We start from the raw sequence: 27,055 nt of genomic DNA, 5'->3' as shown, positions 1-27,055 counted from the left end.
AAGATGGTGTACCAGAAACCAGAGGCCTTGAACAAGACCAATGACTCATTGCAATGAACATTTGCTAGTAAAGCCAATCAGACAAAAGGGTGGACTGTGTGACACACCACAGCTCCCAATGCCACCAGGACGAATGAAGAGGTGCTGGAGAGGCGGGAAAGGTGGAGAGGTGAAAAGATGTTTTGTTTTATTCTTGTGTTTGTTTATTTGTTTGCTTGCTATGTTTTGTTTTGTTTTGATTTTTTTTTTTAAATTTTCTTTTGGGGGTGCAGTGCAGGGGTGAGGGGAGGATATGGGAGGACTGGGAGGTGAGCGGAATTGGGGTATAGGATATGAAATTCCCAAAGAATCAATAAAGAAATTATGTTTAAGAAACCATCAGTATAATAGTAGACATGAGGTATTACATAGAAATTATCCCTAGCAGCGACTGGACCAAATCCTTGTCGTCTCATGCTTTGATCCCCACTGAGATACCTGCAAGAAAGACCTCGGCATCTCCTGTGACATCTCAGACTCCGGGTAAACCAGACGACACTTTGCACTTAGCACAGTGGATGCCGGTAGAATCCAGAGAACGGCAAATGCATCGTCGCTGCTGTGTTTGCCGAGTCAGGTCACACGCAGAGCTTTCCCCGACCATTTGGCCAATGGGACAATAAAATAAATCCTGATGAGTAGGCGGCCATATCATAGGTTTGGATGTTTGTGAGCTGAGTTCCCTGATGGCACAGAAACCAGGCCACAGACTCCAAAGGGTGCGTCACAGAGTCTTTCACAGGGGAGTGAGGATGTCTTCCACATTTCTCTGGTAGTACACGTGAAAATATAACGACATTTTTTCTTATAGAGGAAGAAACTATGAAAGAAAGAAGTAACATTAAATGCCCCAAGAATCATAGACAGAGTGTGGTTGCACGTGCCTTTAGTTCCAGCACTCGGCAGGCAGAGGCAGGCAGATCTCTGTGAGTTCAAGGCCAGCCTGGATCACACAGAGAGTTCCAGGACAGCCAGGCTTCCATAGAGAGACCCTGTCTCAAAAAAAAAAAAAAAAAAGCCCAAGAACCTGACTGTTTCAGTGAAGCTCATGTTACAATTTGCTGGGTTTGTGATCAAGCCTCATGTTAGGTATGTAATTGTCAACACACATGCAAAACAACAAGACTGCCCAGTGCAGACCACAATTCATAGTTTCATTTATTGATAATTTATCTGAAACTAAATTATAGCTAAGTGTCTTACAGACAATAGGGCTATTACAAGCATTTTCGGTTGTGTCTGCTTGAGTATTTTGTTGTTGCTGTTGATAATCTTAAGTATTTCCATAAACACACATGTGAGTAGCCACGAGTCAGTGAAGTCACTATGGTATTTTCAGGCTCATTATGTTTCTTTCTGTTGATTTCTCTCTGTGGGTCTGTGGCATGTGTTCCTAAAACAGAGGTGGCTGTATTTTGTTACATCAGAAAAGTCTGCTCTAAAGGCCTTCCAAGAGTACTTCCTCCTGGACTAACAAAGCAGTTTTTGATGGCCATGGCTCAGTGCTGATGGGAACAATTCCAGGGGTGTCCTGTTCTTTCTCAGTCTCGGTTATCAGATCACTTCCCTGTGCTCTTCTTCCTCTTCCTCCTCCATATTCTCACAGTTATGAGAGTACCTTAAATAGGATGTTTCCAGTGAACGTGGACAGTGGAATTTTGTTGACACAGAGAAAAATCATCATCCATGCAATTACGAGACTGTCTTCCCCACTTGACTGTGATGACCACTGAGCTCAGCATTCACTTTCTTCTTTCTTCAGATGTACCATTCAAATCTAAAAACAGCTTTACAGGGTAGACGTTACCGTTGGCCCCATTTTACAGATGAAGAAATAGGCCTTCGAGGTGAATTAATTGTTCCTACCCCCCCCTCCCCAGGGGAACAACTGAAAGTTCCACCCGGGTCATCTCTAAACCATCTCCATAAAACCGCCCAGAGAAGCCCATGTGTTCCCTGGTCACCAGATAAAGTTCACATACCTCATCTTCAGCAGCATTCGGGGAGACCCACCATGCTCTGGGCTCTCGGAAGAAGGTTGTTAGTACGTGTTCTTGGGCAGTATCACAGAGGGCTAAAAAGCAAAACCATCCAGGCCAGGACTCAGCCAGAACTGACCCAGCAAAATCTAGTCTGCGAGACAAAGAAAACAACAATAACTAGCCAACAAAACTACCTTCCTTGCCTTCATTTTTCTGAAACTCGGTTTGAATAAGGATCGAACGTCTGATCTCTCTATATTTAACAACCCAGATTTGGAAGGAGTATCTCTCTAGGAGCAAACATCCAGCCACTTTGTGTGTGTGGTGCACGTAAGCCATTGACTTTGCTTTAGCATTTTTATGCATTGTGAAGTTTCATAATAGCCGAATAGAGCTGGCTTTCAGGTCTTAAGCTTCTCCAGTAGGAACGGTCTTGTCTTGAAAGCGTTTTTAGCTGAGAAGCGTCTACAAGCTCTGGCAAGCGTTTGGACTTCTGAACAACCTTGTTCTTTCTCAAACTATTCTGTTAAAAAGACATTTATTTCTCAGTCTGCCTTGCCAAGACTTAGGTCCTCTGACCCCCGCTGCCTTCCGCAATTCCACTCCAGCCCTGTCCTCCTTGTCACCTCTCCCGATTAATCTTGGTTCTCTGCACCTGAGCGGAGGACACAGGGGAGGCCATAACACACTCAGGCACTACTTTCCCTTTGGACTGCCAATCCCAGGCAAGCCCAGGTGGCTAGTGATTGAAGTTGAAACAAACTCTGGCTCTGTTCAAGCTTTTGGTTTGAATCTGCAGGACAACTTCTTTGTAATGCATGCCAGGGAAGTACAATTTTAAAAAATAATCATATGCAGGGAATCGTGTAAGAGTCAGACTGCTCTGAGGTCCCTCCACTGGGATGTCTCAATGCTATATTACAAGGGGAAAGGTAAAGCAGAGGGACAGGACTAACACGGTCTTCATATGAAACACATGCTTGTTGAGACAGAATGGAAGCGCTCCTTTTAAAGGCCTTGGGAATCATGCTCCCGAGAAGCAGATGCACTTGGAGTTACCGCTTCAGCCACCGGGACCTCCCCCAGGTCATAAAAACACTGAAAATGACGCCGCGGAAGACACAGTGGGGTCTTGCAGTTTCCGTCATCTGGCATGAGATGACAGGTTACGCCATTTCTTTAAAACCTATCTGCAAGAGCACTGGGTGCTCAGCTCAGTCGTAGGGATTTTCTGTAGGATGTGTGGGGGCCTGGGGTTGATCCCTGGGTCAGTGAGATGGCCCAGCAGGTCACAACACTTGCAGTACAAGCCTGGTAATCTGAGTTCGATGCTGGCGCTCACACAGAGAGCCTGATGTAGCTGTAACCCAAACACTGCAGTGACTAGGTGGGAACCTGAGAGCGAAGAATTGCCTGGAAGTTTGTCAGCCAGTCAGCCAGCCTCGGGTACTCAGTGCAGCAGATACAGAAAAGGGGAAAGAGAGAAATGACCCTCAAAGTTTGTCCTTTATCTCCACGTGTGTGCAATGGCACCATACTCACACACCATATAGCCATTCACAATAATATAATGCTTTTAAAGTCTATAAAAGGTGGTCCTTTGAATTCTAAGATTAAATACCATTTTATAGAATTCAATATAGGCCTAGTTAACACCCAGTTCACTTTCTCTCTTTTTATTTCATAAGACCAATTTTGTCTATAAAATGGAGTAATTTGAAAAACTATTCAACTTACTGTAACAAACTGTAAAAAAAAAAAACCACATGTATTCTTGTTTTTATTTCTCTGGTTATTCTTATCATTACTATTTTAGAACACATATAGTGCATATAAGCCATAAGGATATCCTTAACAGTTTACTTGAACTAAGCTGAAATATATTGTAATGAGTAGTTAAAAATTAAAATTTAGCATTAATAAAATCAACATTTTAAGAGAATCTAGATGGTGAGTATATGGGTAGATGTTGCCTCCAAAATTATTTAGATTTTCCTGTCTGAATAAAAATATAAATAATAAAATATTGGACAAAAAACCTACAGAATGTAGGGTAGACAAGCCTGATATGACCCCTTCAACTAAACCTCGTTAAACTACTAAAGAAGATACACAGACAAAACCCAAAACCAATACCAGAAACCAAAGGTGTAGGAGACTGCACAGTTAAACACCAATCCCACAGTTCTGGGGCGGGTGAAGGCCTGTGTGCACGCTGAATTCTAAACATGAGTCGCAGCAATGACCTGTGCAAAAGAGGCCTTGACTCCCCTCACTGCCCTACAGAAAAGGTCACTCTCCTGGGCATAGCAGGAGGAGGCAGCTACCTCCAAAGCCTGAGCATACTTCACAGATCACATGAGGCCCACTGAGTAGGGGAGATCACTGACGAGTAAAAGAACTTGGACCTGACCCAGAAAGGAAGCAGAGGGCTTGGAAAGCAGAGGGACAAGCCAGGGTTGCAAGGATCTGTCTAGCACCAACTATCCCAGACGACAGGACTAAGAATAATAAGGCTGTGCCCCGCCCACAGTCTCCGTAACTTCCTTAAAGAAACTAGACAAGGATGACACAGGAAGGGAAAATCACAAACCAACCAAATCAAGTACTACGTAAATAGGACAACCTGTCATTTCTGAGGGCGGGGATGAAAAACACAATTCGGACATGGACAAATTAGTTAGAAAAAAATCTATTGACAAAAGATATAAGTTGCTAATTAATTAAAACTTTGGAAAGATTCAGAAGATGGAATTCATCAATTTTGCTACCACTTACAGTGGAAAATGCTCAGCAATTGTAGAATATAAGAAAAAAAGATGTTTCTAGCTTTCCAAAACTATCTTCCAAAAGCTGGCAATCATTGTAGATTTCTCCCAGGTTCAATGAATGCTCATAGTGCAGCATGATCCTCCCACACACACACACTCCAGGTCACACTGGAGATCCCAGGCAGAGCAATACAAGAAAGGCACAGTGTGGAAGATGGCAAAGACAGAAGGGTGGCTTCGGGGAGCTTCTGGGTTCTTCCGGGATTTGGCTGTGCTTGCAGATAAAGTGATATCCTGATCATAAATCAGAGTTAAGAGAGTTTAGCAAGATGACAACAATCAATGGATGAAGTTCACCTGTGTGTCTGGAAATCAGGAAAGAGCTAGAAAATAAAACTTTAAAAAGTGCAATCCACCACAGCATCAAAGTTGATTATCTATGAATAATTCCTACTAAAGGCATCTGGAATCTTTATGGGGAATATTGCAAAACTTAATTGAGGACCAAAAAGAAACTGAAATGAATTGCCACTATTCATAGATCAAAAGACTCAATATGCAAAGATTAATTTTCTCAAAAACTTTTATTTTCTCAAAAACAAGCAGTCTTAAAAACACACATTCAGTGAAATCTCAAGAACAAATCTAGAGCCGGGCGTTGGTGGCGCACGCCTTTAATCCCAGCACTCGGGAGGCAGAGGCAGGCGGATCTTTGTGAGTTCGAGGCCAGCCTGGGCTACCAAGTGAGTTCCAGGAAAGGCGCAAAGCTACACAGAGAAACCCTGTCTCGAAAAACCAAAAAAAAAAAAAAAAAAAAAAAAAGAACAAATCTAATAGATAGATGTACTGTGGACCACAGAAATTGGTTCCCAAAATTTGTGCAAAAAGACAAACTCTAAATTTAACATGTGTATGCAAAATGTAAAAGCTATGGTTAGCCAAGCTATTCTGAAAGAATTCTAGGATGGGCACGTTCCTCCAAGTGGATGAGAAGGTACTTCCCTAAGCTATGGCATAAGGGCGGCAAGGCATTAGCAGAGCAAACAGTGGATAGTAAGTGAGTTAGAGCAGAAATCTCATAAACGTCCACTTCTACGCATGGATCTTATTGTATAACATGTGACAGGATGGCGGGAAAGAGAAGCTTCTCACTCAGAGTGTGGGAGTTAGTGGATGCCCAGAGTGAGTCAGGCGAAACTGATCGTCTAATATCACTTCATGCACAGGAATGAAATCTAGTCAGATACAGGGAGAAATAGGAAGATCGGGATGACTGCATTTTATATGGCAACAGAGGTCAACCCCCTTCATTGCCTCTCTGAAAGAAAGGGAAGAGAAAATATATGCTAAGTAAGAGTGGGTGTTTTTCAACTATAGAACTGACAGGCAGCTAGTGTTCAGAATGTTTAGAATTTCTGAGAAAAAAAGATACCTAAAAACTGGCAAAAGAGAGCCTGGCATGGTGGTACAAGCCTTTGATCCAGCACCTAGGAAGCAGAGGCGTGCAGATCTTTGTGACTTTGAAGCTAGCCTAGTCTATATATGGAGTTATAGGATAGCCAGGGCTACATAGTGAGATCCCATCTCCAAGGAAGAAGAAGGAAAAGGAGAAGGGATAGAACCTTCCTTCTTTAGTTTCTCTCTGGAGTTTGCCACATCAACTAAAAACTAGCTACCACAATGATTAACAGAATAATTTAAGGTCTCACTATGCCAAAAACTGGCAAAGAAGCAGACTTGCAAGAACCAGCGTGTGTATGGTATGAAATTAAACTGGTGTGATGACTTTGGGAGCTGTCTGAACCCTGAGGTAATGTTCAAGATAGGCTTAGCCCATGACTCAAAAGTTTCACTCTTAGGCGCACACAGGACTGCACACTGGAATCCTCTCAGCAAATTCACTGATGAGACTGACCAAAACTAGACACACACACACACACAGAAAAGAAGGATGACAATGATGACAATGGTGAAGAAGAAGAGGAAGAGGAAGAGGAAGAGGAAGAGGAAGAGGAAGAGGAAGAGGAAGAGGAAGAGGAAGAGGAAGAAGAAGAAGAAGAAGAAGAAGAAGAAGAAGAAGAAGAAGAAGAAGAAGAAGAAGAAGAAGAAGAAGAGGAAGAAGAAAGTTGAGTTTCACACAGAAATGAAATGGGATGACTAAAAGTCACCTGCAATCTGTCTGCATTTCATGGACAAACTAAGAAAATAGCTGGGTGGCAGTGGTGCCCACCTTTAATCTCAGCACTTGGGAGGCAGGCGCAAGCAGATCTCTGAGTTCAAGGCCAGCCTGGTCTATACGGTGAGTCCCAGGTCAGCCAGGACTACACAGAGAAATCCTGTCTAGGAAAAAACAAACCAGAAACAAAAAGAAAGAAAATACTATAAATAGTAAAACTATAAAGAAAAGCCAGAAATTATTATCTTAGACATTGGAACAACAGTGAATTCTAATGGAGAGGCGGGATGGGTTAGAAACACCGCTGGCGGGGGGATGCTGCAGTGACCTTTAATGAAAAGGTGGGGTGGGTTAGGACCACTGGTCAGGAGGGATGCTACAGTGTGAGTGTGAGCAAGCTTCTATCTTTTCACCTGCATGATACATGGGTGTACATTTTTAGCTATTGGCTAAGCATGCATGTGCATTTTATGCATGGATAACATTTGCAATGAAAATGTGTATTTATGTGACTGTGAGAGACAGAGACAGTGATTGATCATCAGCTGAATTCATTTGGTACCAATAAACTTACTCACCAGAGCAAGGATTTGCTTAGAAAAATTGGTTGGAGATGAGAAAATATGCACTCAATTACAAGAAAAGAAGCCTTTACTATATAGTTCAAACCTAGACAAGGGTTTCAGTGCTACAGTACGATTAAGCTGAAGCATCTTCACCCAGTAACTGCCTTGTTCTGTGGCATTCTTGCTGAACCCTTGTGGGTCCATAGTGACTCCTGAAATAACAACCTCCCTGTTTTCTCTGAGAAGCGGAAGATTCCAGAACAAAGAATTTCTGGAATTTTTCTTCTAGCTGAATCTTCCTGTATACAGAGAAGAGAATGACTCTTATCTCCTCACTTGGCATTTTTCTATGTCTTTAAAGTTAAAAGTATAAAAGTGAAAGGGGGTATGATCATCTAACTTTGGTTTATGTTTGTAGATGTTAGAGATATGCATTTGCTCTACACTGCTGCAGGCATACTATCTTGGCTTTGTCCTGCCAGTTATAAGACAAGCTGTAATTTTACAGCTATATATAATCTAACTGTAAATAGTACAGAGTTATTTGAGGAACTTTGAAACTTCTCCAAAGACAAGCAAAAATAAATTTTTTTGTAAGTACTGCTGAGAAAATGCACACAGAGAGAGAGAGAGAGAGAGAGAGAGAGAGAGAGAGAGAGAGAGAGAGAGAGAGAGAGGAGAGAGAGAGATTGCTAAACTATTTCCTTTAACGGGAACAACACAGCTCGACAGTCCGGGTCAGACAAAAAGATCTGTGTGTTCTGGGAGCGCAATGACAGTGAATAGTCGAGTAAAAGGAAGGTAAGGAACCTGAGGAGCCTGAGGAGCCTTCCCGGGAAGAATCTGTAGCCGAGTCCATAAATGGAGTAAGCACATGCCTTCTGGTCATGACATGGCTAATTTGGAACAATCGTCTAATCATCCAGGAGACAAAGATATTAGATTGCAGCCGTTGGGTTTAAACATGAGTAACAGGTGAAATTAGGCAAGAAGAAATAGAGACTGTGAACAAAATCTACCCGAGATGATTAATTATGTGATAAAACAATACTTTAGGAAATGAGTAATTCCATAAAGGTATTTTTTACTTTTGTTAAGTGTGTTCTTTGGCAATTTCACACATGCGTAATGTTCATTCTGATTGCTCTGAACACCTCTGAGAACAACACCCTGTCTAAGCTTCCTCCTGCCTCTGCTATCCCCTCCTCCCTCAGTCTTCTTCCCACATTTATGACATTTTTCTTGTTGTTACTGTTGTTTGAGGCTCACTGTGTTAAACCAAGATCACCTGTGTGACCGTGAGCTTGGTACTCCCCACAGGAGCCTGACCAGCTCCTCAGTGGGTATACAACTGAAGACAGCGACTGCCCCAGAATCTACCCGGAGCCTGTAGGTCAGCAGAAAGCAGATTGCTGCTGGTGTAGGAAACTGCCAGGGCTGAGATGCCGAGCTCTGGGGAGGGATGCTGTGCTTTCTCTGTGGTGTGTGGTCAGGCCATGCCATGCCATGCCAGGTCAGTAGTTCCAGACCTCTTTATATTCCTGAGATGGAGCCAAGCGAATCAAACTCAGATAACAGGAGGAAAGTAGCCCACCTTGTGCTTGATTTTTCTGTACTCTAGCAAAGAGCGCTCTTAAAAGGTGGAAGTCCTGGATCTGTAACACTTTGTTGCACAACACAGAAGGAGACCCTCACATTTTATGGATCTGGGGAGTTTTCTTTTTCATCTGGAGACGAGGGCTGGTGAAATATATCTTGCCTGTGGGTTGTGGGAAAGATCAAATAAGTAATGAGTTGTGAAAATACACAGTAAATCACAGACAAACCATGAGTCTGCTGTTGACTGCACCCTGTTCTCCTGGCATCCTTTGTTGTGGACACAGTTCTAACCTTGTTGTTGGATCATGTGGCCCTGTAATCAGCAGTGGTAGGAGGCACAGTGGGAGATGAAGAAGCTGAACAGGAAAATACGAGTGGCTTGGTTCACACAGTTGGTTAGCCACACCCTCCGCTAGACTCATAACTGGGAACATGTTCTCAACATCACTGTGTGGGAACAGAAATGTTCCTAAGCAGTCTTTCCATTAGCTCTGAGTTCTCACATTGTGGCCTTTAACATTAAGATACGGGGCTAGTATGAAGGAGGACTCCTACTCTGAAGCAACCACCCTCTTTACAGTATAGTACCTATTCGTGTATTGAGTCCTGGGTGAGTTGAGTCCTGTGCAGTTTGGTTTACTTAGTATTTCTAGAGACCAGCAGGATTGAATGGGTCTTCAAGATGGTAGTATTTTGCAAAACATAATATGTCTTTGAATCGAGTGTGGATACGACTGCCTGGAGAGAGTCTCTAGACCTTTCCAGGGCAGAAAACACATCTTTCAGTGATGTAAAAAGCTCCTGATCTGACATGTGAAAAAGGAAGCACAAGGCCACAGTTGAAGGGAATTTTTTCATTTCCCTTTTTGAGACTTTCCAGGCTAAGGAGGGGAGTCTTTGAAGCTAAGGACCTTTACTATGTGCGTAGGCACTTCGCAGAACTGCAACCAAGGGTGACCAGACTAACTTGTCTTACCACCGAAGGGTTCCAAGGGAACATTTGAGTTGGGATACGTCTTTGTTATGGGGAACCATCCTGCTCCTTGTAGGATGCTCAGCAGAATCTTGGCCCCTACTCCCAGATGCCAGAATTGTTCCTCAAGCAGTGACAACACAAACTGTCTGCAGACTCTGCTGAACAACCCTCGAAAGACAACGCTGCTCTGGATTAAAAAGCACTGCACGAAGCCACTCATTTATTTAATTTACTGTCCCAAAGCGTTTCGCCTGCTCCTTAAAGGGCATGGCTATGAAACAATGTGGTTCGCCGTATAATCAGCTAGCAATCTGAAATAGCAGTAATATTTGATGACACTTGATAATTTAGAAAGTATTTCTGTATTCAATCCTGTGAAGGAGAAAGAAGACAAGAAGAAAATTATTGGGTGTTTACTACTTATTATCTGCCAAAAGACTTACTTCAAGTACATTCTCACTCTGCCCCTGCAGATCTGTCCCTGGAGTCACTGGCCCTGCTTTGTGAGGAAGCAGCAAGTCTAGAGACATTAAATAGCTTCCCCAGGAGGTTAGCTGTGCTCATCTGACTTGAAGATTTACTGTTCTTCATCCCACACCCCAAGAGGTTGGAACAGCAGTCAACTACCTATGTGTCAGAAGTAGGCATATTGTAAGGTCCCAAGTCATTTTTTATGGCACAATTGTACTTTTCTTTTTTTTAATTTTTAAATTTTTTTATTTTTTATTTTTTTCAAGACAGAGTTTCTCTATGTAGTTTTGGTGCCTGTCCTGGATCTCACTCTGTAGACCAGGCTGGCCTCGAACTCACAGAGATCTGCCTGGCTTTGCCTCCCGAGGGCTGGGATTAAAGGCATGCACCACCACTGCCCGGCTCTATTGTACTTTTCTGTTTTACTGTTTAAGAGCCCATCCATAAATTACCAAGTTGCAGCATATGCTCGTGTTGTGTGAGTACCTCCTGAAGGTTCACGGGGCGCTAGGTCCTCAGTGTGGCTGCTCTGGTCTCTGGTGTCTGACTTTGAGAGGTGGATCAAGTGTGCATCACTGCTTGTCATTGCAGACAAGGCACTATGAAGAATCTGATTTAGTTCTCATGGAACCCCAGTTCACTTCTGGAAGGAGGTTATGATAAACGAACAGACTTGGGGGCTGATGAATGGCAAGATTTCATCATTCTTTACAGCTGCATACAATTCCACCGCAGACACTCATCTTCTTAAAAGTCCTGTGGCCAGGGCATCTTTAGAATGTGTTCTCAGTTCTGAGCATCTTGCTCCTGGGCTCAAATCCAGCGCCATTAGTTTTATTCACCCCCTCTCTTGGTAACTCGTCTTCTTCCCTGATTCCTGGGCCCTTTCCCCTTCAGGACTTAGAGGATTGGGGAGTAGCTTGCCATGCTCTCTCCATGTTGGATCTACATTGGCACATTTGAAGGCTGGTTCAACCACTCTGCCAGATAGGAAGCTATCTGCTCCCACTCTTGTAGCTCTGAAGAACTGCCAAAGACTCAGAATTCCCCTCCCCCAGTCTTCAAGACTCTTCCAAGGCTCTGTAACTAGAATTCTGTATAGAGAGTTGTTTTTCCACTGACAAGATCCCAAAACCAACTTTCACATACATCTTAGAAATTGCAAAGCAAAATAAGCTTTTAATTTTTCAAATACTGAAAAACTAAATACACACTGAAAAGCAGAAATTCACAAGCGTGCATGGCTATTAACTTATATTAACTGGATATACCCGTGTGACCAGCATCCAGAATGAGAAATAGAATCTTACGAGTGTGCCAGAAGCCTTTGTCCCTTTACCAGTCCGTGTAATATTTTTAATGAAGAGCTTTGTGCTGAGTAATACGGTTTTACAACTGTTGCATCTAGTCTCAAGCTCCAGCCCACCCTGGGCTATGTAGTGAGACCCCATGTCAAAATAAAGAGCTTATTATACACGAAGCACAATTGCTCGTATTAGTCTGTACTCAGGTCATTGAAAATGAAGCTGCTGTATTAATGTTGTTGATTAGATGTTTGAGAGGGAAAGAGAGCTGCTTTTGTTCTGGGGTTTCTTAGAGTCCGTCCGTCCCCACCATCCCCTGTCAGTCTCAGGTGGGGTTCTTTCCCAGTCACTAAAGATCCTCTCATTGTTTTCTGCTTCTGTTGGTCAGCAGTCCATCATGTGACAAAATACCCCAGGACACCCCAGGAGGGAGGGAAGGGTTATTTTGGCTTACGGTTTCAGAGGTGTCATCTAATGTCATCTGGCTTCTAAGAGTTCATTTGAAATTGTCCCTTGTCCGTCCATTTCCCATGCTAACCTTTGCTGGCTCTTGTAAGAGGGTTGTTATAAAAGGAGCCACCCCCGCCCCTGCCTTGGTCTCTGTCAGTCCCAGATATACTTGTTCGTGCCCACAGTCCCACTGTTACCATCTACACCTCGAGATCATGCTGCCAAGGGGAAGGCTTTGTAACCAAACTTTGTTCTGATGCTTAGACTTTGAGCACCCTGCCCCCCCAAAAACCCTGGGAGCTAAATCGTAACTTGTAGTGGGTATTTCATGATAGCAATGCAAAGCATCAAGGAGAGTGTCTGTAAATTCTACCATTTTTTCCTGTCCCCTTCTCTTCAGCTTCTTTAAAAAATTTTTCTTCTATTTTGGTTGGTCTTCAAGTTCATTTTAACTCCATATTTGTCTGTGTTGAGAACAGAATGGCTATCACATTTGGTGTTTTACTCCTGCTTAAACTTTCAAGAAATATATTTGCTAGAAAAAGCATAATCCCTGGTAAAACTCTCCCATTTAAATCCAGCTTCAAAATAATCCCAGAGCAAACAGTTCTCAAGTTTCCATAGAAAAACCCATGGAGCCAGGTGGTGGTGGTGCACACCTTTAATCCCAGCACTCGGGAGGCAGAGGCAGGCGGATCTCTGTGAGCTTGAGGCCAGCCTGGTCTACAGAACAAGTTCCAGGACACGCAGAGCTGTTATACAAAGAAACCCTGTTTCAAAAAACCAAAACCAACCAAACAAAAACCATGGAGCATGTCTGAGATTGTTGGCAATCATGACTGGTGGGAATGACTACTCTAGTAACAACAGCCACCATCTCTGGAGGACTGTCTACTGTGCACGCTCCTCATGTCTTCTCACTACCCATCAACCATGCTGAGGTAGCTATAACTCATTCCATGTCATAAATGAATAAATTGAGGCTCAGAAACCTCAATGGCTTGCCTCTGATCACACAGTGAGTAAATGGAGTTTTGAAGTCTGGTCTGTCTGACTACTGCCTCTACTAAGTTGCCATTTCATGTTTTGTATCAAGGCAAAGCTGCTAAACCTTCTCAGGGGGCTGGTGCTTTTATGCCAGCCTTGGATTCCCAACATCTCCTCTAATCACATGCCAGCTGAAGTTTGCTTCTTCCCCTCAGCATCCACATGAAGACACTTACTGTTCGCCTTCTTCTAGGAGACAGACACTGAAAGTAACAACAATAATGCTGTGCTCTGTGCAGATTGAGGAATTTATCTTTGGTTCTTCCTGGGTAACAGGCACTTTATGAGAGCCTTCCAGAGACCATTCCCGAGTCAAATGACTGATGCTGGGCTTTTATGCAGCTTGAAGGAAGCGATTGATGGTTAAGATAAATGGTGCTGATGGTGGCTCTAGTTACGGTGGAAAAGTCAAGGGCCACGGCCATGACTACCAGAGTTACAAAGAGCTTTATTAGAAAGAAGGAGGGGATAAGAGGGAGGAGAGCCAGGCCTGGAGAGAAAGATGGCGGGAGCAGAGCAGGAACAGAGAGGGTGGGGGTCTGCTTCTGGCTTTTTAAAGGCGGGTATGTAGTCACCAGCGTCCAGTGATGATGTAAGACGCAAGACCCCGAGCTGCGCATGCACAGGATCTTAACAAGGATACCTGGGGAATTTTTAAAGACTTCCTGGATGGATTGAGCAAGAATCTTTAGTTGAGGAGTAAGGGGAACCCAGGTGTAACACACCTCCAGCATAATTAGCAAAGCATTAGAAATAGAGAGGTGATGAAACCTTTCTTCCTTTTTTCCCCTAGGTTGAGGACCTGTGTACTAGACTGATCAAAGGGATTACTAAGAGGGAAACACTTTATTAACACCTGTAGTGGGCATACACACATGAAAATACATCTCAGTAGCTCTCAGGGGTGGTTAGAAGTTGTCTTTATAACATCCTGACAAAGAACACTCAATTTGTAGAGAGGAGACAGGCTGAAGAGAGATCTTCAGGTTTTTGAGGATGAAATTATCAGAAGGTAAAGGTATAGGAAAGACAGATGGATTCTGTTGTTGTCATGTAGTTGTTTGGTTGGTTACTGCAGCTCCATCTCCAACTGACTATCCACTTTCTTCCTGGCCATAAGGCATCTCCAGGAAAGGAGATTTATATCAGTATTCATTTCTCTAAAGTTTCTGCTTCTAGTCATAGAAGAGAAGAACTGGAAAGGAGTCCTCTGCCTCTGCTGATTTCAAATGCTTTCAAATCAAAATAATCCTCATGTCTAAGTGCCATACCTTAGGATAGAATATTGTGATCACCTACAAAAATACCAAAGAAAAGGCCAGATGAACACGTGGATTTATGGAACACAAAATATAGTGCTGTAAATGAACAAAGAGCTAAATCTCTCAACTTTGTTCAAGCCCCAAAACCTACCCTTGGATGAAAAGGGAAAACTGCAGAAAGATAACATGATGAAGGTAAAATTCTGTAGGACTAGTATAAAGATACATAAGTAGGAAACAAAACATATCATAGTGTATGAATATAACAAACACTGAATATAACAGCAATCCCATCTGGGTGACAGGTAGAGAGTCAGGGATGATCACCAAGTATTTCCAGCCTGTCTTCAGTGTTAAAAGACTTATAGTAAAACATCTAACATAAGAAGCTTAATTGATTGATAAAACTGGGTGTTCATCGTGTTCATCACGTGCTCCTCAGTTGTGTATTTTTAAATACTTCATGAATTACTTTTAAAAGGGAATAACATACTGATTCCTCTCCTAGAAGGATCTGTGAGTATCTGACTGGGTCTAGCTTTATCCCGAAGACTGCTAGGTGCTTGCTACCTTCAGCTCTTAGCTCTCCTTTCTTCCCTCTGGCATCTTTACTGACACAAAGGTGTCTCATACCTCTAGGCCTGTCTTACCTCGCCAGCATACCTTGTAAAATAAACTTCCTTTAAAAAAAAAAAAAACATAGCTTTATTAAGAGTTTGAAGCCGGGCGGTGGTGGCGCACACCTTTAATCCCAGCACTCGGGAGGCAGAGGCAGGCGGATCTCTGTGAGTTCGAGGCCAGCCTGGGCTACCAAGTGAGTTCCAGGAAAGGCGCAAAGCTACACAGAGAAACCCTGTCTTGAAAAAAGCGGGGGGAAAAAAAGAGTTTGAGAGTTTCATTCCATGGAATTGAGTTGTATGCCCTTCCTTAGATTAAGCCATTATTTATTAGAGGGTTGAGTTATCAGCTAGGCCTTGGTGATATGTCAGTATGCCATTCTCAGATTGGTGAAATAGCAGATAAGCTTACCTCAGGAGACATTAGGGGAGAGATTCTGCAAGAAAAACAGGGTGTTCTCGTTGCAGGAGAGAAGACATACTTTGGGTAATAAGAAACAACTGATATCAATCACAAAAAAAAGAACAAAAAATGATTTATTATTATCATCACCATTATCTAACATATTGTTCCCAAATAATACTTCAGCTAAGGGAGAGAGCAGATATATACAAATATGAAACATGAGACAATTGTTCTACCAACAAAACACACAACCAGATTCAGTCCAGTTTATGGACAAAGAGAACCTGAGCTAAGGTACAAGAACACAGGGAAGTGTGAGCAGTCGGTACACAGACAGGTCTTTCTAAGAATCATCTCAGAACAAGGAAGGACAGGACACAGCCCCAGGGCAACAAGGCTGGCAGAACAGACCTGGAAGCAGGTTCCAGCCAGCTCAGCACACCGATGAGGGAAGCTGGGGCGTCTGAGTGGAAGAGGGGTTGGCATGGCCCCAGCTCTATTTCCATGTGCCGATGCCAGTGCTTCCTGGTACACGGGGTTACATGTGCTTGCTGTAACACTCCCTAGAGAGCGGTGGGGCAAGACATTTGCTATGGTATTGGTTTGTGGACAGAAAGGGCAAGCAGCCTGTTTGTGAGCAGCTAATTCATTCGACAATGTAACTGGGTTGAGACCAGCATGGGCCCATCCTGACACTGTCTTTCATGGGTATCAAAGGATATGAATAGAGGCTGGAGAGATGGCTCAGTGGTTAGTGTGACCTACCAGAAGCCCATTTAAAACACAGCCACACAATACATACCACTTATAAGAGATTTTTAAATAACTATGTTTCATATAGACATCAGAGCGAAAAAAACCCCACCAAGAACAAAGAGGAACCCTGCATAATGACAAAAGGGTCAGTTCGGGAAGAATACAGAAGATGGTTCCCGGTGCTTGACAGCGAAGCTTCAGATGTCTGAAGGAAGACGGACAGAATTCAAAGGAGAAACAGATACTCACACTTGGATATTCTAATACTCCTCTTTTTATAGCAGGCACCACACTAGCAGAGCTAGGAAGAGTTGAACAGCATCCACCAACTGGATCAGATGGATGTTTATAGAAACCAGGGTATCCACGGCTTCCAAGTGCACGTGGAGTGCTTGTCAACACTGGTGACACACTAACCCACAGGAGAGAGCCCAACGTTTAAAGTAGATACAATCATAGAAGAGGAGTCAAAGCAGAAACCAGCAACAACAGAGGAAAAAATCCACCAATGCTTGGGAATGAAAGTGTTTTTATGCAATACAATTCACAGGGTAAAATGAAGTCCTAGGAGAAGATAGGAAAGGTTTTGAAAGCAAGCACAATGAAAACATCCCACTTTGACTTCCTGGGGTGTAGCTGCAGCAGAGGGGAGTGAGAATTTTTCTGGCCTTCAGTGCTTGTATTAAAAGAAAGCTGCCAAACCAGCACCAACAATTTCCTCATATGAAACTATAAAAACAGGAATAAAACAATCTCAAAGCAAACAGAAGCCAGGAAATAATAAAAAGATAAGAGGTATAAATGTAACTGAAAATGAAGAAAACCAATAACATTAAAGATGATTTTTTGAAAAGATCAATAAATTTGATAAACCTGTAGCAAATAAAAAGAGAGGGAGAGAGAGAGAGACAGAGGGACAAAAAGAGGGGTGGAGGGAGGGAGAGAGAAAGGGGAAGGACCTGCATGAGGGAATGGGGAGGAGGGAGGGAGGGAGATCTTTAATCCCAGTACTCAAGAAGCTGAGGCAGGAAGACTACAAGTTCTAGATCAAAGAGAAAAGGGTTAAATTCACAATTTACTATATCAGGAAAGATACAGAAGAAACCACTATATGTTTCGCACAATGAGATGCTACCGAACTATTCTGTTTACATAAACATGACAGTTTACACAAACTGGACTAATTCTAAATAAAGCAAATATCAAACTGACTCAAGTTGAAGTATATAACCCAGACAGTCACATGACAATATTAAATAAACCACTGCTATAAAAACATTGGCAACCTGAAGTACATCTTTTCAGGAGTGCTCAGCTTTAAATAAGACATTTATATCACACCCTTCCCCCAAAGCTCAAAGTTCATCACAGAAAGGGCAGAAAGATTGTAGGAGCCAGGGGTAATGGACTGGATATGATGGCGCCATTACACATGAACTGATAGTGTTTGGGACAGCATTCATAATACCTGCACAAGATGAAGCCAGAAAAAAAAAATCTCAGCATGTACCGGGGATGGGCTCATAAAGTCCCCCCCAGCAAAGAAGATATTGGCAATTGATGGCTGCTGAGTGGAGGAGAATAAGTTTTCTTCAGGGATGCAACTCCTGAATGGCTGGCTACCCATGTCCCACTAGGTAGTCCCACACTCATGCACATATAAGCAATAAGTGGACTAAATTGGTAGGTAAAGGGGGAATGGGGAAAAGTTGGGGAAGAAACAAGGGTTCATTTTCAAAACACACTGGAAATATTTATGGAATTCTCAATAAGAAATTTTTAGAAATTTCAAGGCCAAACTAGTTTTACTGATAAGTTTTATGAAGCCTACCAGGAAGGAATAATTCCAATTCCACTAAATTTCTAAAGAACAACATGAATAACAACATCACCTAAATTTATAGATATACTGGTGAATTTTATGAATAGTTAGGAAAGAATCAAGAATAATCTGTGTAGGCTATTTTTCTAGAGAACCTTTCAGAAAATAGAAGAAAGACACTCTATAATTTGGTTTATTAAGTCATCATTACCCTGATACTAAAACTAAAAAAAAAAAATACAGAGAAAGAAAGTTAGAACCGATATTCATTAAAAAAATGTATATGAAATAGTCAAAAAATATTAGTAAATTGAACTTACTAAGAATAAACAAACAAACAAATGAATAAAAGAATAGTAACTCAACACTAACTGTGCCTTATGTACGAATGTAAGTGGACCACTGGGGAAAATCAGCCCATGTCATCCACTGTATTAGCAATAACATGTCACACTAACTGAAGCAGAAGCAGCATTTGACAAGTACAACAGCCATTCAAAGTGAAAAGTTACTTGGAAAATGTAGAAACATCCTAAGTTTTATCAAAAACATCTAAAACGCATGCCCTTCAATCATGTATTGTCAAATATTGAAACATATCCTCTATGACAGTGTACTAGGTGTGCGCTGTTTATTTGTATATTTGTCTGTCTTTAAGTTCTGTAGCTATCCTATAAATTACAAGTTGAAGCTTATCAAACACAGTGCTCAATGCACAATTTATAGATATGAACAGTTTTGGAGTACCTTCAGATTTCAGTGTATAAGTAAAATATAAAAATTGGATTTTTACTAAGGAAATAGCAAAGTCCTTGTAGAGACAGAATTTAAGAAGCAGCCATCAAGACTACAGACTGATTTTCATCACCAGAATCCACATGGTGGTGGAGAGAACTAATTTTAATGTTTCCCTTTTGACCTCCACGTGCTTGCACAGGCACATGCACAATACACACACATACACACACACACACACACACACACACACACACACACACACACACACACACGATAAATACAATTTAAAAGATAAGAGAATTGATAATGGAAGTTCAGGGGATTAAAGCATTCAACCATTATATTATCACATTAGACTTTAGTGTAAAAATGTAAATCCTGCACTCTGGATTTATGCTGAGTGTTATAAAAATATCCAAGCACTTCAAGAATTTAAGAGAAGTACAAATCTCTCTTAAAAGTTAAGCTGTGCACTTTTCCTGTTCTGCTGTCCACAAAGTACTTTTTATTAATGTTCCAGAGACTAAAATATGGAATAATTACAACAGACAACAAAAAAGTTGAAAAGTATTTATCTCTATAAATTATCTGGGACTGAAGCTTCCATCCCATAATCTACAAAACTTTGTCCGCATTGAGAGCACCACTGTTTGTCCACAAGAAGGGGTTGGTAATATACCTGGTTCTCTGTAATTGTTCAAAAATGTAACCTAAAAAATACAAATTAGTACCCCAATCTTCATGTTCTCTAGTCCCTATCTGTGGATTAGCAGAATTTGTGTCCTTTCTCAAGTGTTCTCCACTGTCATTTCATGTCCTTCCTTAATAGAGTGTCTTGCTGACCATTAGAAAACACATGTTAGGGGGCTGGAGAGATGGCTCAGAGGTTAAGAGCACTGACCACTCTTCCAGAGGTCCTGAGTTCAATCCCCAGCACCCACATGGTAGCTCACAACCATCTGTAATGAGATCTGGCACCCTCTTCTGTGTACATAATAAATAAATTAAAAAAAAGAAGAAAATACATGTTATTTTTTGGTGCACAGAAAAGTTGAAAGGTACAGAAAATTTTCTATTACCCCCACCCCCCAAAATAGATTCTCTATTATCAATATCTCTTGTCCAGATGGTTATATTTGTTATAATTGATGATCCTACATAGGCACATCATTATCACTCAAAGTCCATAGTTTACGTTAGGGTTCATTCATGTGCAATTCTATGGGTTTGGAGAGATTAAGAGGCATGTGCTACTGTTTTAGTAACATGCAAAATAGTTTCACTGCCCTAAAATCCTCTGTACTATACTAATATACTTGATTCCCTCCCTCCTTACAACTCCTACTCTTTGAAATCTGTGCTTATATTTGACAGAGAGAGAGAGAGAGAGAGAGAGAGAGAGAGAGAGAGAGAGAGAGAGAGAGAGAGAGAGAGAGAGAGAGAGAGAGAGGAGAGAGAGAGAGGAGAGGAGAGAGAGAGAGAGAGAGAGAGAGAGAGAGCAGAGAGAGAGAGAGAGAGAGAGAGAGAGAATGTGTATGCCCACAGAGGCCAGATGAGGGTGTTGGATCACTTGGAGCTCCAGTTACAGGAAGTTTGAGCCACTGGATATGGGTCTGGAATCCAAAGTCTGGTCCTCATGGTTGAGCAGCAGTCATTAACTGCTGAGCCAACTTTCCAGCCCTCCCAATCTTTTCTGCTGTAAGAGTTTGTCTTCTGTAGAATGTCATACATTACAGTTAGAATCATATGACATGAAGAATTGTTATTGTTACATGCTTGGCTAGTGTCCATGAGGTTCTGGGTTTGAGTCTCATCCCAATAGGAGGAGCAGGAAGGGAGGAGAGAGAAAAGAGGAGAGGAGAAAGAGCAAGGGAATGGGAAAGGGAGGAAAGGGAAGGGATGCTGTTAGAGATATCACATTGTTAGCAGACAATAGCTTTGGAAAGTAGTGGGAAACATTAATGCTAGGGTACAGATCAGTCAATCATGTCCAAAGGATGCAAATGAATCTGACCGACTCTTTTCTAGTTATTCAAAGACAATGGAGTGTCATAGAGAAGGAAACCATCAATGACATATCATCCCTCAGGTTTTTTGTTTGTTTTTGTTTTTGGTGTCTTGCTCCCTGCATGAAAGAACAAAAATCCCAACTTTGCTTAAACTTTCAACTGGGCTTGTTTTCAGTGTTAGAATAGGTAACTTTTGCTTCCGCTGAGTAAATATGTGGATGGGCTAAGCTGAAGGGTATGTTTGGGCTGCAAAGAACAGGACAAAGAACAAGAGGGAACTACTAACTTCAGAGTTATCTGACCCATGAAGTGGGAACAGAGAGGAGATAATGGGGGCCTGGCGGTGGTGGCACATGCCTTTAATCCCAGCACTCAGGAGGCAGAGCCAGGTGGATCTCTGTGAGTTCGAGGCCAGCCTGGGCTACCAAGTGAGTTCCAGGAAAAGGCTCAAAGCTACACAGAGAAACCTGTCTTGAAAAACCGAGAGAGAGAGAGAGAGAGAGAGAGAGAGAGAGAGAGAGAGAGAAGAGAAGAGAAGAGAAGAGAAGAGAAGAGAAGAGAAGAGAAGAGAAGAGAAGAGAAGAGAAGAGAAGAGAAGAGAAGAGAAGAGAAGAGAAGAGAAGAGGAGAAGAGAAGAGGAGAGGAGATAAATGGAAAAAGAGCAGACCCTGGGCCACTTTGGGCTAAGTTTTTATGTAAGGATTAGGGCAAGGAAACTTCCTGATCATGCTGAGTCAAGCTGGCCTGCTGAGAAGCTGGCTGTCCTCTGATCTGGGCTCCTCACACTGTCGAATTCTGTTTAGGGCATGCAATTTCTGCAGGAGTGACTGTTAGTTATTTTGCGGCGCTCTTACCCTGCGAAGAAATGTCACGAAACATGACAGAATCCACTAACAAGAGTTTTATTAAGATAAAAGGGACAGACGAGTACCCAGGCCTATGGGAAAGACACATGTGTAGAGAAGAAGAAGAAGAAGGAGGAGGAGGAGGAGGAGGAGGAGGAGGAGGAGGAGGAGGAGGAGGAGAAGAAGAAGAAGAAAAGAAGAAGCCGGGAATATGGCGTCGGCTTATAAAGGCTGGGTGGCGTACATGCATACACAGGTTGACATAACTACTCCACACCTGCACAGATCACATGGTTGCATTGCATGCTCTTATGCAACCATGCAAAGTCACGGATCCTGGTCACGCAAGACGCCTTGACCCGGAAATGGCTATTTTGACATGGAACTGGCTAGGCAGAAGTGTCTAGGTCCGCCGGGCATGTACAAACACGCCCAACCGTGGGGGCGTGTTGTGAACCCATCAGTGACTCCATCTTGATTTTTAGTTGGTCCATTGGGGCCTAGTGCAGGAGCTCAGTTCAGTATAGAGGAGCCCCAAAACAGCTTGACCACACAGCTGCTATGACAGGCTTAGAGGCCCAGACACAGCTTCTGTGACAGGCTTATTGGCAGGCAACAATTAGAGCCATGAAAAGCTATAAGCTAACCCCACCCAGGGAGGGCCTACATCCAAGGGGAAGTACCTGACATCCCAAACATTCCAACCATTAGATAAGGTGGCTAGATGTCCAGGAATCTAGCACACACCTATTTTTGTTTTACAGATACTCCTAGACAAATGTCAGCCAATCAGGGTCCTGAACCCTGGAGATCCCCTCACCCCAACCACTGCTATGATAAAAACTCTACTCCACTTGGGTTCAGGGCCCTCTGCTCTCATCCCAGTGGACAGAGGGATCATGCTCAGAGCTTGAAAATAAAGGCTCTTTGCTTTTACATATGGGATTCAGTCTCCGTGGTGGTCTTTTGGGGGTCCCCGAGATCTGGGCATAACATTCAGAACACTACCCTGTCACCTCAGGAGGCGCTATTGGCCTACTGGCTGCTGGGTGAGGGTCAGTTTTTTTCAGGGGTGTCAATGGCACACTGCCCATGCCCCAGGGGAAGGCCCCACATCTGCGCACATATGAACAGCACTAACTAGACTCAGTGGGTTATAAAAAACACATTGTATTCATGTGTAAAAGTTTCCAAGAATACATACAATGTTATTAAAACAAACAAACAAACAAAAAATGCTACCCTGAATTTTAGAAACATAGCTCTAAGAAAGTCCTGAAAAATTTGCCTCCAAGGTTAACTTTCACATAAAATTTAATGATGGAAACCTAACACAGTTCTTGCTGACTTCTTTCTTAGATTTTCTTTCTTATCAGTGGCACTAAGGCGGGAAACATTGGGAAAACTTTTGATATCTCAGTCTTCCTTTTCCTTCTCTCTCCTTCACTGGCCATGGAACAACACTCCCATTTCTTTGGTAGGTATTCTTTTATTTCCAGCAGTCCCACCCCACCATCCTACACCCTGGGGTTTCTAGGTAACTTCCATGAGGTCCCTATACCTTTATTTCTCTATTTCATCATTATTGGGTATGTGCATCCCATTTTCCATCAAAAAGATTATATTCTACATGTGCCTCTGATGTCTAAAACTTTTCATACTAGCACTATCCTGACCTAAAGCACCCACCCCTTAGATCCGGAGTTGGTTGTTCTCAGCCAGCCTCCCCTTGTTGTTTCCATTTCTTGATTCCACACTGTCTACAGGTGGGTCTTTTCACACTGTGTGTTCCTGTCCATCATGCTTATATAAACTGGACTTTCCCCCCCTTCTTTCTTTCATGAATCTCTTTGTGGTTGCTGTACAGTTCAGTGGACAAGTGTCAGCCCTCTGTTCTCTTCAGGTTTCAAGTTATCAAATTCAAATATAGATCGAAAATGTAGTGTGTGTGTGTCTCCACATGTCTATGCATGCGCAGAGGCCAGAGATCACCATGGATGTTTTACTCGATGTGCTCCATTTTCTTTCTTTCTTCCTTTCTTCCTTCCTTCCTTCCTTCCTTCCTTCCTTCCTTCCTTCCTTCCTTCCTTCCTTCCTTCCTTCCTTCCTTCCTTCCTTTCTTTTTATTTTTCTGAAGCAGGGCTTCTACTGACCCTGGAGCTCACTGAATGGCTAGACTGGTTGGCCAGTAAGCTCCAGGGCTCTGGCTGTATGTCTCCCTGCTCCTGCTGAGGTTCCTGACTCGGTCCTGACATGTCTGGCTTTTACATGGATGCTGCTGAGTCAAGTTCAGGTCCTTACGTTTACACAAGGCTCTTTACCAACGGAGCCGTCTACCGAGTCATTGGAAGGGCACATTTAAATTGCATCTATGCTGGGCATGTATAAGCATTTTCCTTAGATTATTTCCTCAAAGGTTCAAGTGACTTATCTCTGCACAACTGTTTATTTATGTCCAGTAGTACCTGGCAAAGGGTGCGTGCCAGAGGATACCGAGGGGCCTTTTCCCAACTGCAGTGTTCAGGATAGCAGGTTCTTTTGTTTGTTAGTTTGTTTTGTTTTTGGAGACAGGGTTTCTTTGTGTGTCCCTGGCTGTCCTGGAACTTGCTCTGTAGACCAGGCTGGCCTTGAACTTAGAGGTCCACCTGCATCTGTTTCCTGAGTACACAAGTACCTCCAGGCTCATGATAGCATTTTAAGAGCTATTCCAATCTATTCTAATAGATTCCAGGAGCGCGCGCACGCGCACACACACACACACACACACACACACACACACACACACCTACTTCTCTCCTCACACACACACTTTCTCTTACACAATACACATAAAGAAAAGGACAAATTGCAATACTATGGGATGGGATACATACCACCACAGGAACACAGGACACTAGCAGAGTTTCTGGGAGAAGCAGGTAACACAGGCCTGGGAGGTGGAGGAAGTAATCCAGGGAAAGAGATTGAAGAGCTGGAGTGTGAAGGAGCTGTCCTGGCAAAGGTGTGTGACTATGTGGAGGGGGAAGGGGCCAGGACCAGCTCTCCTCCAGGCAGAAGATCTGTGTGCAAGGATCCTGATCACTGAACATACGTTTTGTTGGACTGGAATAGAAAACTCAAGGCGTAGAATATCAAGAGATGAAGCTGGAGTGATAACAACAGGATGTCTTAAGTCAGCATTTAAAAAAACTTCATTTTGGCTGCAGTATGATGATGAGGTGAGAGGAAACTGGAGGCAGGACTCCTGCTGTGCAGCTGACAGGGTGTGGAGCTCACAGATGAGGAGGACTGTGGGAATGCTGACAAACATGTAATAAGTGATTTTAGGCATGCTTGAACTGCGAGAACTAAGAGGATGTGGGAGTGAGGGAAAGGAAATTAAATGGGTGTTAATGTTATTCATTATGAAGGAAGTCAAGATAAAAACAGGAGTTGAGGAGAAGATAATGAGTTCAGTGTCAACCTTGGTCCACGGCAGTTTTTCTTGGCATACAACCAGGAGATACGCTGGAGTTGTGTGTGTTGGCCTAAACTCAAGGAGAAGTATCTAAGCCAGAAATATAACTGTAAGACTCATCAAAGTAAATTGAAGAAGCAGTGCTGATCCAAGAGACACCAAGGGACAGCACACACACACACACACACACACACACACACACACACACACACACACAACTAGAAGATAAAACCAGGTTAAGAGCCAAGCAGCAAGGAAATCTACAAATGATAAACAGGACTGCACAAAAAACTAGGCATGGCCACAAGGTAGGAACAAATGGAAAACAGCTCAATTCTCACACTGATTCTTCACTCTCTCTTTTGTTATTAGGTATTAAGAAACCTAGCTCTAATGAGTCATCTCTGTGGAAGACTAGTGAATAAATGAAGTAACTAATCACATAGTATTTCAGAAGATGGTGCAATATAGAAAAATAACAAAAGGATATATAGCAAATGATGGAGATATCTGTAAATTTTAGAAGTACAGACAAGGACTTGACGGCACTAAAAAGCAACATTTGGGAAAAGACCCAAAGAGACTATTTAGTTATCTTAAGAACTTTACAAAGCATTTAACAAATCATTTTTTTGTTTTGTTTTATTATTGAGATACAGTCTGTGGCTGGAACTCAATATGTAACCTAGGCTGGCCTCAAATCACAGAGATCCACCTGCCTCTGCCTTCTGAATGCTGGGATTAAAGGCCTGTGCCACCATGCCTGGCCCCCCCCCCAAGAATTTCTTAGCTGATTCTAAATTTTACTTGTATTTTTTTTTTTTTAAACCAAATGTCTGTCACACGTGACTTCAGCCACCATCACAAGGAAGCAGGACAGAATTAATATTGAGTGCCCACCGGACACTTTGGTAGTTATTTATAGAATTCTGGTAACTTCATCAAGGCTTACAGTTTAGTGGAGAGATGGGCATATGCATGTAATTCTTGCAGTAGTAATGAAGTCGTTTAATCATCAGAAACAGTTGAAGTTGAACCAAAGCCCTGCATGTATTGGATCTACCTTTAGTAGATGTAAGAACATTCTTAAACCTAACAGAAGGAAGTCAGGAAGTTACTGCCTATTCACAGCTACAATTGAGCACTTTCCTGGACTCAGTCTCCCCAACAATTCTAAGAGCTGTTACTTTAAAAATGTTGTCCCCGATGTGGAGACAAGTTATATTTCTGGCTTAGATACTTCTCCTTGAGTTCAGCAACGCGACAAGGCAGGTACATGGTACTGCTGTGCCTACATCTGAGACAGTTTACCTCCAAGGACCAACTTGTGCACACTGCAACAGCTGTCTTGAGGACGCTGACGTAACACCCAGTCCTCCAAGTATAAAACCGGAAGCGGGAGGAGTTAGGGCTGAGGCGGAGCCAGCGCCCGGAAGGAGGTAGGCGGATTCACACGCATCCCTGTCCATCGGCCCCTGCACCACTCAGGAGCCACCCGGAAGAACGCCTGCGCTCCGGGGAGTGCGCAGACGCAGAGCCGCCTCTGGGCGGAACCGGACGATCTGTGGCCTCCGCTTGCCCAAACATCCTGTGGGAGAGGGAGGCCCTGGAGGTGCGCATGCGCAGGCCGTCTTCGCCGACCCGGGGGAACGCAGACGGGGCCGGGGGCTGGGTCCGAGTCGAGCGGGCGCAGGATGGACGAGGACGTGCTGACCACTCTGAAGATCCTCATCATCGGCGAGAGTGGGGTGGGCAAGTCCAG

At 43.0% G+C, this 27,055-nt stretch overlaps 1 protein-coding gene and 1 long non-coding RNA gene across 4 annotated transcripts in view; one reads left to right on the top strand and one right to left on the bottom strand.

Moving 5' to 3' along the window:
• Nucleotides 1–26,729, bottom strand: LOC121829483 (uncharacterized). 3 transcript variants are annotated; one of them, XR_013051425.1, is made up of 4 exons: nt 26,605–26,723; nt 9,129–10,481; nt 2,022–2,172; nt 1–1,826 (listed from the first exon to the last, which is right to left on the bottom strand). It is a non-coding gene; the product is annotated as an uncharacterized LOC121829483 (long non-coding RNA). The 3 variants fall into 3 exon arrangements; XR_006072357.2 differs by having other exon boundaries at nt 6–1,826; nt 9,129–9,293; XR_006072358.2 differs by lacking the exon at nt 9,129–10,481 and having other exon boundaries at nt 10–1,826; nt 26,605–26,729.
• Rab18 (RAB18, member RAS oncogene family) overlaps nt 26,685–27,055 on the top strand; it is a 34,551-nt gene continuing 34,180 nt past the window's right edge. Inside the window, exon 1 of the mRNA XM_006973905.4 lies at nt 26,685–27,055. Within this exon, the coding sequence (XP_006973967.1) occupies nt 26,988–27,055 (68 nt within the window). The 5' untranslated portion in view covers nt 26,685–26,987.

This window comes from Peromyscus maniculatus, chromosome 5 (genome assembly GCF_049852395.1).
Source record: "Peromyscus maniculatus bairdii isolate BWxNUB_F1_BW_parent chromosome 5, HU_Pman_BW_mat_3.1, whole genome shotgun sequence".
NCBI classification, from domain to species: domain Eukaryota; kingdom Metazoa; phylum Chordata; class Mammalia; order Rodentia; family Cricetidae; genus Peromyscus; species Peromyscus maniculatus.
Note: the sequence above shows the minus strand (reverse complement) of the source record. Positions and strands in the feature narration are given on the sequence as shown.